The sequence below is a fragment of the Danio rerio genome, chromosome 15 (assembly GCF_052040795.2).
Source record: "Danio rerio strain M-AB ecotype USA chromosome 15, GRCz13ab, whole genome shotgun sequence".
NCBI classification, from domain to species: Eukaryota; Metazoa; Chordata; class Actinopteri; order Cypriniformes; family Danionidae; genus Danio; species Danio rerio.
In genome coordinates this window covers 48657501-48675173 of record NC_141035.1, presented here as the reverse complement: position 1 = coordinate 48675173, position 17673 = coordinate 48657501, and the positions used below count along the sequence as shown (strand labels likewise).

Below are 17673 nucleotides of genomic sequence, written 5' to 3'. Positions count from 1 at the left end.
TGTTCTGACCACATGTGCTTGGTTGTACACTACATCAATAAAGTGTTTAGACTTTTAAAAACACTGCTGTAACACATTGAGCCACTAAACATTGTTCTTATGACGTTTTACTACACGTGAATTACTTCCAAACACTTCAGATATAGTCTGTGTTAGTTAATGTGAGACTATTGATGAACTCCAGCATAACACTGTATGACAACACTTCAGATGACTGTTCTAGAGCCCACAGCTAATCAATCTGTCAGATTCTGGAGTGCATTACAGCTCTAAACATAAATATAAACGATAAATAATAAAACAAATACATGTATAGAGATGGTAGATTAGTATATAACTTTACTCACATGGGAAAAGGAGGCCACGTGAATGGTTTGTGAGCACAATTAAGTGCACTCACCATGCCATGCCATCTAATAATTGTAGGAATCAAGTCCAAAAGGCAGTTGACTGTGTAAAGCCACATAAAACAACACAGAAATACGATGAATATGCCGAGATCAGCGGCTAATCTGCAGGATTCAGCTGAGGCGACCAACGAGACCTAGCTGTCACTCAAGTGGCCACGCCCTTAATTATGCAAACTTAATATAACTTAATATAAAGGAAACGGATGAGTTATAAAAAAATTCACCCCCTCACAGTTGTCATGAAGGGTAATATTAGCTGTATTAACCAAAATCTTTTTTTGTACCAGACTGTAGACACTTTTTTTCTGCTGTAAAGTTGGCCATTCTAACAGTGGGCTCAATTGAAATTTGCTCTATTTTGGAGCCAGGAGCGGCCAGTACTAGCGAAATATCGGATGAATTGCAGTTTTAGTTACTTCCGTTTTGGCTTCCTGAGGGAGAGCAGGAGGTTGCCGCTTGGTCTGCGGTCCCAAAGAGCGTCTCACATCTCTAAAAGACACTGCATTCACCCCATTCATTGCGTTTTGTCTTCGTCTTCTGAGGCACAACTCATTTATTAGAGAAGAACAAACAGTGGCTTCTGCACTAAACTACTGTACATTTCTCTGATCAATGTTTGTGCAAGTTGATCAGGAAATGATTATTTTGTTCTCTTTGGGTGCTTTCACACTTTCACCCAAGTGTGATTGTCTCCCCCTGCCACCTCCGCGGTTGGTTTGTGTTCACACTGTCTTTTTTCCTTTTGAACCCCGGTGCGCTTGCATCATCGAGCTGCTGTTTTGTTTACGGCTGTTGCTAGGTGCAAGCACCGAAATGGAAAGACATGCGCACATCGCGGTCATTCTGCTTCAACTGAAGCTTTTGGTTTGGGACATACAGAAAGCAGCTCGTGTCCATCTGCCGCAAACACGTTATAAACATTCAGAACATCACACAGTGTGTCTGCAGAAGCTGCTTTTGGAGGAGACAAGCAGACATCACTGTGTATCACTGTGTTTGCCCTGGCTCAGTCTCACATGTGTCACCAAGGTATGAAACGTGACACAGTAAGATACATACACACACACACACACACGAACGAACGTTATGAAAACGATAGTTTGTTGTACACTTTGCGGTTCACTTCCGTTATTTGGTACGATTGCATTCACATCAGAAGTGAACCGTACCAGAGTTTGCATATACCATACCTCAGACCACCTCTTTCAGGCGCACTCGGGTACGGTTCACGGGTGCGCACCCGGGTTCAGAAGACACGTTCACACTAGCTAAACGTACCGTACTATGACGTCAAATGAACCCGGGTGCGGACCAAAAGTGCTAGTGTGAAAGCACCCTTTGGCTCATTGGATGGAAACGCTGCTTTATTCACTTATGTTTTATGTCATATTCAAGTTTTGTGCATAGGATTAAATTCTATCTTTGGATAAAAATCCAGTGTGTGAGTCACCTTCAGGTCTCTCCTCTCCAGCTGCAGCAGTTCTGGTCCTCTAATGTCGTGTCTGATGAAGATCTCCTTATATTCAGACAGACAGAGCATCTCCAGCCACACGCCCACTTCATCCACACCCCACGTACTCACTGTGAAGAAGAAGAAGAATTTTAAAAATATATATATACAGTTAAAGTCAGATTTATTTGCCCCCTTTAAATTGTTTGGTCTTTTTTAAATATTTCCCAAATGATGTTTAACAAATTCAGGAAATTTTCACAGTATGTCTGATAATGTTTTTTCTTCTGGAGAAAGACTTATTTGTTTTATTTCGGCTAGAATAAAAGCAGTTTTTAATTTTTTAAACACCATTTTAAGGTCAAAATTATCAGCCTCTTTAAGCCAATTTTTTTTTTTGATAGTCTACAGCAGGGGTTCCCAAACTTTTCAGCACGCGACCCCTAAAATAGCAATACCAGTAACTCGCGACCCCCAATATCCTCTGAGGTGTTTATAAATACAGAAAACTTGCATGCAACGGCGCACACACACACACACACCAATAGACCAAAGTCTATTCTTCGTTTAAATTTTTTTTTGTATGTCAGGGTTGTAAATGGGCCAGAAAGTTTAACCTGGTGTTATAAAATCAATCTGCTGCATCTGACGCTATTGTCTTTAATATAATGTATTTACCCCGGGGGTCGCAATCCAATAGAACTAGTAAATAAGCTTCTATAGTAACTATAAACGACTGTTTTTTTCTCTTCAGTTGGTTATGGATAAAATATGGTAATTCTTATGGCCTATTAATAATAAGTAGATTTTTGGAAATCACCAGGCGACCCCCCTTCATTGTTCCGCGACCCCTTAAGGGGTCTCGACCCCCACTTTGAGAACCACTGGTCTACAGAACAAACCATCATTATACAATAACTTACCTAATAACCCTAACCTGCCTAGTTAACCTAATTAACCTAGTTAAGCCTTTAAATGTCACTTTAAGCTGTATAGAAGTGTCTTGAAGAATATCTATTCTAATATTATTTACTGTCATCATGACAAAGATAAAATAAATCAGTTATTAGAGATGAGTTATTAACACTGTTATATTTAGAAATGTGTTGAATAAATCTGCTCTTCGTTAAACAGAAATTGGGGAAAAAAATAAACAGGGGGGCTAATAATTCTGACTTCAACTGTATGTATATATTACACTAGTGCACATTGAGTGGATGAGCAGAATAGCCGGCGGTCAGCTCATACCTGGCATGTTGAGGGCGGCGCACGTCTCCTTGTTTTTATTGTTTTTGTCCTTCTTGAATTTGGGCACCAGGCGGAATTTTGCACTGCGACTCCGCTTGGAGAAATCAGACAGCTGACCCTGAAAACACACACACACACACACACACACACACACACACACACACACACACACACACACACACACACACACACACACACACACACACACACTTTAGCAGGTAATTCAGATGTCCAGGTGCCTCATGTATCAACGCTGCGTACACACAAAAACCAGGTTGTGTATGCCAGGTTTCACGCTCACGTTTGGATTTACTAATGATGAAATGAACATGAGAATGTGCGTCGGTCTGTACCAACTTCATGTCTTCAGGGGAATGAACTAGTCCAGCATATGTTTTACACAGCGGATGCCCTTCCAGCTGCAACCCAGATCTGGGAATCAGCCATACACACTCATTCACGCACACACTCATACACTACGGCCAATTTAGTTCATCAGTTCCCCTATAGCGCATGTATTTGGACTGTAGGGGAAACTAGAGCACCCGGAGGAAACCCACACCAACATGGGGAGAACCTGCAAACTCCACACAGAATTGACAACTGACCCAGCCGGGACTCGAACCCAGATACCTTCTTGTTGTGAGGCCATAGTGATAACCACTGGGCCACCGTGTCGCCCCAGGCCTTAATACACCTTTTACGCACTTCCGCATTTATCGAACAGAAATACGTCAATGTAGTGCATTAGAACTTCCTGTTATCATAGCGACAGATACGAAAAATGGCGAAGAATCGCAGTTTCTGTTGTGTTCCAGGCTGTTCATCTTCCAACCAAAAACAGCCCAATCTTTCATTTCATTCTTTTCCTGTGGATCCAAACCTGAAACCCAAATGGATACAGGCGATCTAAAGAAAGGAAGGGCATAGTTTTCATGTAAAACAGGTAGCACCTATATCTGCAGCCGGCACTTCGCTCCGGATGATTACAGTGGTGGCTGCGTCGTTCGTCGCCTTAAGAGTGGTGTTGTCCCGAGCCATTTCCCTTGGAACAACTTTACAGCTCCTTTGAGAAGGGAGTCAGTATATGACAGAACCTACAAACGTCAGTCTAAACAGCTATGCTGTGAAGATAGCGACATGGTGGCTAAGGCCGTAAGGATGGATCACGACTACGTGACACACCCACCTGCATTGAGGTAAAGTTGGTATTATATTCACACATTCGTTCATTTAGAAGTCTCTATATTATTTACCATGTTACTTTGAATATTCGATCGAAATTAGCATGCAAATATGACATGAAAACACCATTAACATTGGTTATTTGACTGTGAACAATGTTGTACTTTGATAGTCATTGGCTGCTAATATGATTTCGCTATTTAGAGTTTGCAAATAACACTTTAAATAAATTATATTGCTAAGGGGAAAGTTTGAATGTGCAAATATAAAACCAACTTTACCACTATCCCACCTGCAGGTAAGATTGTTCATAGTGTATTTAGTTAACGCTAGTCAACTATGTGTACCGTTATGCATTTCTACCTGAACAAATTAATGTTAATAATTTAAGCTGCTCACGAAACTCAACTAATAAAATAAAAAAAACACAAGAAATCTTAAAATATTTTTCAATAAAATACAATTATTAAGTGTTCATATAAAATAATGTTTTTTTTTTAATACTGAAACAATTTATTGCTGTGACATCTAGTAAATACACTATATATAGTAAATAAAATTTATAGTAAATAAACAAGTTTTATCATACTAGCATGTGTGGAAGCATTTAAAAACAAGTGTGTCTGTAAAACTGGCCCTGTGTTAGGTTCTGCCCCGCTCTCCCCTATTTTAATTGCATGTATTTAATTACTTAATTAATTAACTTCGGAAGACAACTCAGGCTCTCCGAAAACACTCTAGCTGCCATTTCTCCGCCAAAAAACTCATACCGGCACTGGGTTTACACGTTGTTGACGTACTTCCGGTATTTGCGTAAAAGGTCTATTAGACTTGAAAATCAAATTACATCCCAAACTTCATCACATTACATCAGATGCTACTCATTGTTTTATTCTATAGTAGTGTTCAAAGCAACATGTTTGATGGCATGTTTGGCCCAAGAACAACACCTGTTGTTTACTCACATAATTCTCATTCACTTGCATTAGTTTAATAATAATCGTATTAATGTAGGCGTCACGATGGCACAATGGGTCACCTCACAGCAAACAGGTCTCTGGTTCGAGTCCCGGCTGAGTCAGTTGGCATTTCTGTGTGGAGTTTGCATGTTCTCCCCGTGTTGATGTGGGTTTCCTTCGGGTGCACTGGTTTCCCCCACAGTAGAGATCTGCGTGGGACTAAATTTTGAATCGCGTTTTAGCCCGAACCTGACCGCTCCCGCTTACATTCAGCATTTGTTGTCCCGCTGCCCGACCCGCCACCGTTTTCTACCCACCGCGCCCGATCCCGCTAAAGAGCGGGGGGTAGAACAAAACCAAAAACCACCCAGCTATACAGAGTCCAGACAGGCTATAACAAGCTGTCTGGATAAACACACACACAAACACATAAGCACCAAGCACACACACACAGACAAAGCTCTCTCTCTCTCTCTGTCTCTCATTTGCCCGCGCGCGCACTAACACTAACACACACACACACACACACACACACACACACACACACACACACACAACACACAACACACACACACACACACACACACACACACACACACATATTAGCACCAAGCGCACACACACAGGCAAAGCTCTCTCTCTCTCTCTCTCATTCGCACGCGCGCGCACACACACACACACCTCTCATTCGTGCGCGTGTGCACACACACATACACACACACAGCAACACCTCTCCCGTCCCAAATTAAACCCGTTACCGACCGCTTTATTCGGAAATTTATTGCAGACCTCTACCCCACAGTCCAAACAGATGTGCTGTAGGGGAATTGAATAAGCTTAATTGGCCGTAGTGTGTAAATGAGTGTGCATGGGTGTTTTCCAGTACTGGGTTGCAGCTGGAATGCGTAAAACATATGCTGGATAAGTTGGTGGTTCATTCCACTGTGGTGACCTCTGATCAATTAAGTGATTAATAAAAGAAAGTGAACGAATGTTTTAAAGTATTTTTTTATCAATGCAGTAAATAATAAACGTATATTATTTTAATTTCGAAAGGCACAGATTTAAAAAAAGACATTCTACAGCGCATACACAGGCTTTAGAGTTTATATTTAATGCAAAAGAAAACAAATACTGATTTGATTTGAGTTAAAGAGTGCAGTTGTTCATTATTATTGTCTATTTGGTGAGAGAGGTTATTATGAAAGCAACACAGTTACGTTTTCAAGCACGTTTCAGCATTAAATGTCAGCATTTTGAAGGATGTTCAGCAGCAGAACACAGACAGAAAATCCTGCTAATGAATGTGTGTGAATCTGCGCACCTCGTGGTCGGCCGGGTCGATGAGCTGACTGAGCCAGCCGATGTCTGACAGTCTGCGCAACTGCTGCGTGACGGAGGAGAGCGCACACGCCAGCTCATCTCTCTGAGGAGGATCCAACTGCTGCTCACACACACACACACACACACACACACACACACACACACACACAGTGCATACAATTATCATAAAACTGAGTTATAAATGTACACATTTGATGAATAATAAATCAATAATCCATCAGTGTACGCTGGACTCACCAGACTCATCTTTCCAGCGAGCAGCAGTTCAGTCTCACTGTGAAGAGCTCTGACGTTACTGACCATGTCCATCACCACATTACAGCTCAAACCCTGAACACACACACACACACACAGAGATGTCAGAGGTGGAATAAAGATCTGCGTTAAGCTCATGATTGACAGCTGTCACTCACCGTGCTGCTCTTGGAGTTTGCGTACACCAGATCCATGGCTTTGGAGCTGGCATTAACAGCATGAGCTAACTCCTGCTCGATAGTCGGATGAGACTGAGCCACTTCCCTGATACTGAAACACACACACACACACACACATATATATACACACATGAAAACTCAGATGATTCCTAAGCCACTATAAGCTCCATAAGTTCCATATCACAGCCATCTTCGTTTTGAAGAATCCCCCCTTCCACCCCTACTCCTCCTCCTTTCCTAGATGGGTGGCACGGTGGCCCAGTGGTTAGCACAGTTGCCTCACAGCAAGAACATCACTGGTTCTAGTCCTAACCAAGCCAGCTGACGTTTCTGTGCAGAGTATACATGTTCTCCCCGCGCTCACGTGGGTTTCCCCCGGGTCCCCTGGTTTCCTCCCACCGCCCAAAAACATGCAGCTTAAGTTAACTGACTAATCCAAATCAGCACCATACACATGCTCCTAGTAAGTAGTTATCTCTTAAGAGCACTCGCTATCTGTTCATTAGCTACTACAGCAGGGGAGTTCTCTAAATCTACCTGAGCTCAAACTCCCCCTCTCTGGGAGGGAGCCTCAGGCTCGAGGATCTTATGAGCTCAAGGCTCTCTCCCGGGACAGCATGCCAAACAAGCTTTATAATACAATCATCAGCTAAGTGTGAACTCTTGAAATTCTGTAAACTACTGATTAGACATGCCGATATTCAATCATTCAACATATCGTGATAATGAACATGCATAATATTGATGTCATGGGCACTTAACATTATTATTCGACTGATAAAAATGCAGTCCTGTTTGAGAATCTACGGAACCCAGGATGGGACGTAGTGGAGGAGAAAAAATTGGCTGGGTGAAAAAAAAAATGGGTGAAAAAAAAAAAATGGGTGAGAGGAAAATATACATTTCTACGTTTTTGCGTTCTCTCGCAAAGATGTTTTGCGTTCCCTTGCAAAGATGTTTTGCGTTCCCTCGCAAAGTTTTGCGTTTTCCACATACACTTCCTGTTCACTTCACTTACGTTAATCTCCCATTTTTGCCGAAATTCTCCCGAATTTTACCATTCTACCCCACTTTCTGTACATTAAATCTGTGCGTCGATCGTCGCCTTTCATATGCTACCTCTGAACCAGTGAATGCATGTATAAGCTCTCACTGACAGACGCGCTCCATACAAAAAACTGATCCCAGATAAGCGTCTGTACGCGCCTTTTAAAGGGAAACTTCTGTTATCAAACAAGTGAGTTTATTGTACAGAGCGCGTCTGTCAGTCAGCGCTTATACATGCATTTGCTGGTTCAGAGGTTGCAAAGTGAAAGGCGACGATCGACGCACAGATTTAATGTACAGAAAGTGGGGTAGAATGGTAAAATACGGGAGAATTTTGGCAAAAACGGGAGGGTTAACGTGAGTGAAGTGAACAGGAAGTGTTTGTGGAGAAACAGTTTTGCGAGGGAACGCAAAACACCTTTGCGAGATAACGCAAAACTTTGCGAGGGAACGCAAAACATCTTTGTGAGATAACGTAAAACTTTGCGAGGGAACGCAAAACATCTTTGCGAGATAACGCAAAACTTTGCGAGGGAACGCAAAACATCTTTGCGAGATAACGCAAAACTTTGCGAGGGAACGCAAAACATCTTTGTGAGATAACGTAAAACTTTGCGAGGGAACGCAAAACATCTTTGCGAGATAACGCAAAACTTTGCGAGGGAACGCAAAACATCTTTGCGAGATAACGCAAAACTTTGCAAGGGAACGCAAAACATCTTTGCGAGATAACGCAAAACTTTGCGAGGGAACGCAAAACATCTTTGCGAGATAACGCAAAACTTTGCAAGAGAACGCAAAAACTTATATATATATTTTCTTCCCACCCATTTTTTTCTTTCACCCATTAATTTTTTTTCACCCAGCCAATTTTTTTCTCCTCCAATACGTCCCTTCCGGGGTTCCGTAAGAATCTGCCACTATGCTGACACAAAGGCATTTTTAGCTCCGCCCACTTTAAAAAAAGAGCACAATCTCATTTGAATTTAAAGCGACAGTCACCAAAACGCCACAATTAGGATCAAAGCCTACAAGAGTCAGTTTCAGGCCCCCTTTACACTAATGCGTTTTAGTTTTGCTACAGTTACGCCATCCGTCCACGCTACGAGATTTCAAACACCGAAAACGGGGTATTTTGGAAACGCTGAGGAGGCCGTTTTCATTCTGAAAAGCTGCTGCTCCGTCTCAGTGTGGATGGGGGAAAACGGAGACATCTGAAAACGGAGGCGGGGCTGCAGACATTCGCCTCTCTGATTGGGGCTGCGTGAAACGCTAGTGTGGACGCGGATCGTTTTCATTCTAAAACGCAGTTTTAAAACTAAAACATACTAGTGTAAACCGGACCACAGAGAGTATAAACACTGTTTTGAGATGAAACTTCACACACACACACACACACACACACACACACACACACACACACACACACACACACACACACACACACACACACACACACACACTCACTCTAGGGACATCAGACTTATTTTACAGCTTATTTTACAGAAGGGGGCAGAATAGTTCTCCTTTTAAATTAAGATCTTGTGGTTTAAGGCTTCCTTATTAAAAGCGAAATAGTGCAAATCCTGTGTTCACCTGTGTATCAGCGCTCCGGCCGCTTGCCCGAACAGGCTGATCTGAGTGGTTTCCTCTTCAGAAACGGTCTCAGGCTATATAATCAGTCATCAGCTAAGTGTGAACTCGGTCCGTGTATCATCCGTTCATTTGATTATTCCTTTTATTACGGAAAACGAAACATCAGAAAAACGATGAATATTTCGTTTTTCTGTTTATTCTGTAGGCAGAAAAAACGGAAACTCATCTGTTATTCTGCTTATTAACTTCAAACGAAATATTAAAACAAACACAAAACCAAAACGAAATAATGAGTCAAAATATGGTCCGTGTACGGTCCGTGTACGTTTTGTTCATTTGTTTCCCATTTTCAAACGGAATAAAGGAAATGGAGAAAACGGCCGTTTTTCCGTTTTTCTTTTGCTCACGAGAAAACGAAAAAACGAGATTTTGGCTAGATAACGAGATATTTATTATCAGTTACTAGTGTTTTTATTGTTTGGTGTGATTTTTTTCTTTTTAATAGTTGTTAGCAGAACCAGAATAAGAACACTTTGGGCCCTGCTATAAAAACAAAGGGTACCATTTGTTTTCATTTATTTCTTCCTATTTTAATTATATATTGTAATTATTTATTTGATAATTAATACTATTTTATTGCAACGCCAAAGTAGGCCTGTCTTATTATTTTTTTTATTATTAAATTTGCTGTTATTGTAGGCTAGATGGCAGGCTTTAAATATTTTAAATAACATTTACTCATAACCTTACTAATTCGAGAGCCGAACCTAAAAATGTTTAAGTGCAATAAGCCTGTACAATAAAGGGAGCCGCAATGCATATTTCTAGCGCATTCTTTCACTCAACAATTATTGCTGGAATAATGAAATAAATTTCAAATTAACTAATTAAACACATTATAGTTGATAAAAAAATTGTGTCTAGTAGTTCCGACAAACAGATGAGCTCGCTACATGTGCGTTGCGCTAATAATTTGACATTTGCTCTTCTTGAGAAAGTGCTACAGCGGGCCCTGCTATTTCACATATAAGGTTAGTGATACGTATTTTAAATTAGTATTGCACATTATTCATTCATTTTCTTGTCGGCTTGGTCCCTTTATTAATCTGGGGTCGCCACAGCGGAATGAACCGCCAACTTATTTAGCAAGTTTTTATGCAGCGGATGCCCTTCCAGCCACAACCCATCTCTGGGAAACATCCACACATACACACACACTTATACAGTACGGACAATTTAGCCTACCCAATTCACCTGTACCGCATGTCTTTTTACTGTGGGGAAAACCGGAGCACCCGGAGGAAACTCACGCGAACGCACTACACTACTGAATTAGACACACAATCTCAAAAAAAACTTGATGCTTATTTACATTATCTAAAGTCATTTCTTACGAGGTAGGATCTGTTGTTGTATTATATATTTTCGTTTTAATATGCAAATAATTTTCTTTAATTTGTAATAGGTCCCTCATTGCATAAAATAACCAGCCTTTGTATTCAATATGTTTGTAAATTGTCCATCCAGTTTGACGCAAGCTAAACAACATTTTGGCCTGTTTTGCTTATTAAATGAGTGATTTTCACGGAGAAACAAATCATCCATCCACACAGTTTTGTATAGGACCTGTGTGAACAAAAATATACACTTCATCATAGCCTATAGGAAAATGTATCTGTTTAGAACCAATTTTGTGTTGTATAATTAAAAATATTAAAAATACAATAAAAATAAAAAGAAGGAATAACATTTGAAGTGCAATGCTTCAAAGATCTAATACGCTGCATGCAGAGCCAAAACAAAAACTGGTTTGTTTGTTTAATAAAATAATAATATGAAATTAAAGTGAAATAGTTCCATAACCTGTATTATAACTGTAGTCACCCTAGATGACAAATCATCCGTTGCGCCGGTCAGTTTCACCTTTAATCAAGAATGTGCCAGAACCAAATGAGAATATTTACAGATTACCTCGGAATGAGACCTCGGTCTGTGAAGGATGCAGAACACAGAAACTCGCTGAGAATGGAGATGCATGTTAGATGTTTTATATCCCTTTAGATATTGTAAATAAACAACAAGTTTTTCTAGAGATTGTGTCATGTCTTTTCTTTGACGCACGCGGTGAACAGCCTGTAGCCTAAATAATAGTTTAGATTTTATAACATATAATGTTCCATTACTTTAAATGTATAATGTTTTTTAATATTTATGGATTATATAAAATATATAGTTTATATAAATGTGCTCTGATCATTCAAGGATCATAATGTGTTGCATATTCTTCTTATTCTTCATTGATCCGTAAATTGTGTATTTTATAAACTGATCGTTTATAAGGACTAAGCTATTAATAACTGTAATTCCTCGAATGGAAAAGTCTTGATTAAAGAAAAAGAGAACTTAATTCGACATATGCATATAGTGCGCTTATTTCTGCGCGCATCGTGCGCTTTACCGAATTACCTTTTTTATTTTTTATGCACTATAAATGCATCTGGCAGCACCGAAAAGAGCAAATGCCAAGTTATTAGCGCAGCGCACAGACAGCTAGCTCGTCTAGTCTGAACCAGGGGTTTTCAAACTATTCATTGCACACCGATCCCATTGCATTTTATTTAGGATAAACCACTTATTTAAAATTAATTAATTAAAAGGTGCGTACTCTCCAATACACCACTGTAGTGTCATAATATTTAATAATTATAATTAAGATAGACACCTGACCTCCATTTAATAAACAATTTATTTGCCATCCTCTGTTAATTTTAAGTTTAAAGTTTAAATCATTTATGTTAAACTTAAATTATTTAAAAACTTAAAAAGACTTAAATTTAGCCATTTAAGACATTTTAGGTCATAAGTTTACATACATTGACCGTTGCATTTAGTATAGGCCTATTCTGGTCTAAATAAGCTTTTTGCATCTTAGGTGTTTACACACACACATTAAGCAGTTTATACGTACATTTAATGGTACTTTGAAATTACTTTTGATGCAATAAATAATCCTAAATAGTTGAAAGTGTTAACATATTCTTGAAATGTAGTTATTTTATAACTATGAAATTTATTACTAAACAAAGTGAATCATTATGAATTTGCCAAGAAATAATCCACTTTACCACCGTAAAGCAATGCCCCACACTCACTAGAACGGTAGAACCTGGACTGTATGATATGTTCTGTATGTAAAATAGAGAAAATAAGCAAGATGCGCAGTCTCATGCAGCCTTAGTGAAATATAGCGCGTCACAGCAATGAACTAAAAATAAAACCACCCTTGAAATGCTGGCGATCTTAATTTTTTCAGCCTACACTGACTGAGAATAATGTTGCACTATTTTATTAACAAATAATTGGAATGTTTTTTTTTCCTTCAACACATTCATCATTACTTTTGCCTGTGCAAGTTGTTTGCGCGCGCTTGAGCGCGAAGGCATCTATTTTCAGGTGCAAGATGCCACTTTGGGTGGCACCAGCACACTCTGCCACACCTGTGGCTATGTCCCTGCTACAATAATAATAACAACAACAACGACAAAATAATAACAAAAAATAATAATAATAAGACAGGCCTACTTTGACGTTGCAATAAAAAAGTATTAATTATCAAATAAATATTTACAATAGGCTAAAGGCATATATTAAATTAAAATAGGAGAAAATCCAATAGAAACAAATGGTACCATTTATTATAGCCCCATGCAGGGTCCATTGTGTTCTTACAACCATTAAATAACTAAGTAAATAATAATAATAACAATACTAATAATAATAGGCCTAATAATAATAATAATAATAATAATAAATTATTATTTTATACAGAGTAGGCTATTATTTAGGCCTACAATAGCTCTGAAACAATCATGCAAACCAGGTGCTGCTCGGAAATGGCTATCTTTGCTCTGCATCAGGTGCACAGCAGCAAGAAGCTTGGCAGTGAACTATGACCTTATTTTAATGACAAATGTCTAAGAATACTGCTGATTTACGTTTTTATTTAATTTATACATACGCAATGAATGTAAGCCTGCTAACTGTGTGTGGTTCAAATGATAGAATATGTAAACTTTGTTTATATATATAATTAAATAATAATAATAATTAAAAGCCTGCGTGTAAGGCTTTTATTTTGAGGGTGACGTCACGAGCGCAGATTTGGTTAACCAATTAGAGGAAAGTGGGCGTTTCAGCACCGCCTACATGTGTAAAATGAATTTTAAAGTCGTTTATCCGTTTTCCTACCCTAAACCAAAAAACGAAAATCCAGCCAAAATCTCGTTTTTTCGTTTTCTCGTGAGCAAAAGAAAAACGGAAAAACGGCCGTTTTCTCCATTTCCTTTATTCCGTTTGAAAATGGGAAACAAATGAACAAAACGTACACGGACCGTACACGGACCATATTTTGACTCATTATTTCGTTTTGGTTTTGTGTTTGTTTTAATATTTCGTTTGAAGTTAATAAGCAGAATAACAGATGAGTTTCCGTTTTTTCTGCCTACAGAATAAACAGAAAAACGAAATATTCATCGTTTTTCTGATGTTTCGTTTTCCGTAATAAAAGGAATAATCAAATGAACGGATGATACACGGACCGAACTCTTGAAATTAGTTTTATTCTGTAAACTACTGATTAGACATATGCCGATATTCAATCATTCAACATATTGTGATAACGAACATGCATAATATTGATGTCATGGGCACTTAACATTATTATTTGACTGATAAAAATGCAGTCCTGTTTGAGAATCTGCCACCATGCTGACACAAAGGCATTTGTAGCTCCGCCCACTTAAAAAAAAGAGCACAATCTCATTTGAATTTAAAGCGACAGTCACCAAAACGCCCCAATTAAAATCAAAGCCTACAAGAGTCAGTTTCAGGCCCCGTTTACACTAATGCGTTTTAGTTTTGCTACAGTTACGCCATCCGTCCACGCTACGAGATTTCAAACACCGAAAACGGGGTATTTTGGAAACGCTGAGGAGGCTGTTTTCATTCTGAAACGCTGCTGCTCCGTCTCAGTGTGGATAAGGGAAAACGGAGACATCTGAAAACGGAGGCGGGGCTGCAGACATTCGCCTCTCTGATTGGTGTAATTAGTGTAAACCGGACCACAGAGAGTATAAACACTGTTTTGAGATGAAACTTCACACACACACACACACACACACACACACACACACACACACACACACACACACACACACACACACACACACACACACACACACACACACACACACACACACACACACACACACACACACACTCACTCTAGGGACATCAGACTTATTTTACAGCTTATTTTACAGAAGGGGGCAGAATAGTTCTCCTTTTAAATTAGGATCCTGTGGTTTAAGGCTTCCTTATTAAAAGCGAAATAGTGCAAATCCTGTGTTCACCTGTGTATCAGCGCTCCGGCCGCTTGCCCGAACAGGCTGATCTGAGTGGTTTCCTCTTCAGAAACGGTCTCCGGCTGTGATGCATGCTGGGAAAGCAGCCGTGGAATCTCTCCTCTCTGTTTATCCTCCCAGGACTTCAGCGTGCTCTCGAAAGCCTGGAAAACAGCCACGTTTGAATCCTGTTTTAATCTTCTATTATTACGTATGTAGCAGTGAACTGTGAGCTGGTTGACAGTCTGTTCAAATATGTGACGATTTCAGTGCTGGACAGTAAAGTATTTCAGTAATTAAATATTTATATATAGAGTTGTAATTTTGCCCTCCTGTGAAATTTGTTTTCTTTTTTTTCATATATTCCCCAAATGATGTCTGATAATGTTTTTTCTTCTGGAGAAACTCTTATTTGTATTATTTCCGCTAGAATAAAAGCCGTTTTTACATTTTTTAAAACACATTTTAAGGTCAAAGTGATTAGCCTGTTTAAGCTATATTTGTATTCGATAGTTTACAGAACAAACCACTGTTATACAATAACTTGCCTTATTACCCTAACTTTAACCTAATTAACCTAGTCTTAGCCTTTAAATGTCACTTTAAGCTAAATACTAGTGTCTTGAAATCCTAGTCAAATATTATTTACTGTCATCATGACATAACAGAGATAAATTAATAAATAAATCAGTGATTAGAAATGAGTTATGAAAACCTTTATGTCTAAAAATGTGTTGGAAAAATCTCTCTGTTAAACAGAAACTCAAGCAAAAAATATATAAAAGAGTTAAAATGTAACAGGAGGGCTAATAATACTGTCTTCGGTCCCACTTAATCTTAAGGGTGCTTTCACACCTGACTTATTAAGTTGGATTGAATCGCACTAGAGTTCGTTTCCCCTTTTTGGTGCGGTTCGTTTGGGCAGGTGTGAATGTAGCAATCGTACTCGAGTGCGCACCAAAAGCGGACCAAATAAGTGTACCGAGACCTGCTTGAAGAGGTGGTCTCGGTAGGCTTTCAAACGAAAATTGCAATGCTGGTGTGGCCGGAATGATACTTATGATTACCCTGCATGCTACATTCTGCTCATGGAGCTGCGAGACAATAAATAAGAAGAGCGGAGCTGCGGCAAAATAATGGATAAAAAGAGTGAGGATGTGGTCAAATAAATAAATACATTTTTAAAAAGTGCGACAGCTGCTTTCTCTGTTCGCCATGCTGGAGTGGAACAGTCTGCGCAAAAGAAGCACAGAGTTGGTTTTATTGAATACAGCTCTCCTCTGATTGGCTAACAGGTACGAGTAGCCCTGACTCATGGCAGGAAAGTCTCAAAAATGCACACACATGTATCCAGGGGGAGTCGTACGTGAAAGAGGATTTGAACATTCTCATTCAGGATGAACTCGCAAGTTTTAAACATTCAAAACTTTTCGTACTCTCTCATACATTTGCAAATGGTGTTTTGCATTTGTGAAACGTATTTTATGAAAATGTATTTTTTTTTGTGCACGTGAATTTTTTTCGTGATTATAAATAAATATTTTACGCATGTGAATTTGGCTACGCATGTGTCTTTTGCGTGAATTATTATTGAGTCTTTTCTGACTCCATAGGAAAATGAATGAACGCATTATTTGTGTGTGCCCACAAACTAACCCGGTCTCTGGTGAGGGTTTGCGTGCGGTTCTTGTGCAGGATGCGGATGTATCCTGGCGGCTGAATCCAGGCCTCACCGTCCACCTGCACCGGCACACCTTCATCTCCCAGAATGGTGATCTTCACTGTTCGACACTGAACAACACAAACACACAGAGAAACACACGCCTCAGTACAGGATTGACACAGTGATGCAGTTCATTCATTCATTCATTTCCTTGTCGGCTTAGTCCCTTTATTAATCCGTGGTCGCCTCAGCGGAATGAACTGCCAACTTATCCAGAAAGTTTTTACACAGCGGATGCCCTTCCAGCTGCAACCCGTCTCCGGGAAACATCCACACACACACATTCACACATACACTACGGACAATTTAGCCTACCCAATTCACCTGTACCGCATGTCTTTGGACTGTGGGGGAAACCGGAGCACCCGAAGGAAACCCACGCGAATACAGGGAGAACATGCAAACTCCACACAGAAACGCCAACTGAGCCGAGGTTTTAACCAGCGACCTTCTTGCTGTGAGGCGACAGCACTACCTACTGCGCCACTGCCTCGCCGTGATGCAGTTCACATTCTAAATATTGGAGACCTGGCTCTTCCTCCGAGGCACTGGTAGGTTGCCAGATTGACGACACTAAACAGAAGTGAGTGTGCCTGATGGTTAAAGGGCCATGAAACCCCCTCGTTTCAGCAGGGTGTTTTCACACCTCTACTTTGGAAAAAGTCAGAAAAGTGGGCGTGTCCAGCTCTGTTTAGGGGGGAGTGTCGGAGGAACTAAAGTGGGATGGTGTGGGAGTGTCTATTTGGGCACGCGCGAGTTTCAGTCAAAATACACACCCACACACACACATACAGGAGAAAGTGATGGTGTTTAACCTACATGGACATCTGTAGTGGAATTATTTGCCAAATTATTAAATGGTGGACTTTAACTGC

The 17673-nt window shown here is 39.9% G+C and overlaps 1 protein-coding gene and 1 long non-coding RNA gene across 3 annotated transcripts in view; one reads left to right on the top strand and one right to left on the bottom strand.

Moving 5' to 3' along the window:
• LOC147833781 (uncharacterized) overlaps positions 1-17673 on the top strand; it is a 290137-nt gene that overhangs the window by 109456 nt on the left and 163008 nt on the right. The gene's annotated exons all lie outside the window — the stretch shown is intronic.
• The window catches only part of dgkd (diacylglycerol kinase delta), an 82051-nt gene that overhangs the window by 10572 nt on the left and 53806 nt on the right, over positions 1-17673 (bottom strand). For both annotated transcript variants that reach the window (XM_087284586.1, XM_087284587.1), the window contains 7 exons: positions 16732-16866; positions 15085-15239; positions 7010-7121; positions 6834-6926; positions 6577-6696; positions 3109-3226; positions 1861-1991 (listed from right to left, as the gene is read on the bottom strand). In XM_087284586.1, the coding sequence (XP_087140712.1) occupies positions 1861-1991; positions 3109-3226; positions 6577-6696; positions 6834-6926; positions 7010-7121; positions 15085-15239; positions 16732-16866 (864 nt within the window). The remainder of the gene's footprint in view (positions 1-1860; positions 1992-3108; positions 3227-6576; positions 6697-6833; positions 6927-7009; positions 7122-15084; positions 15240-16731; positions 16867-17673) is intronic.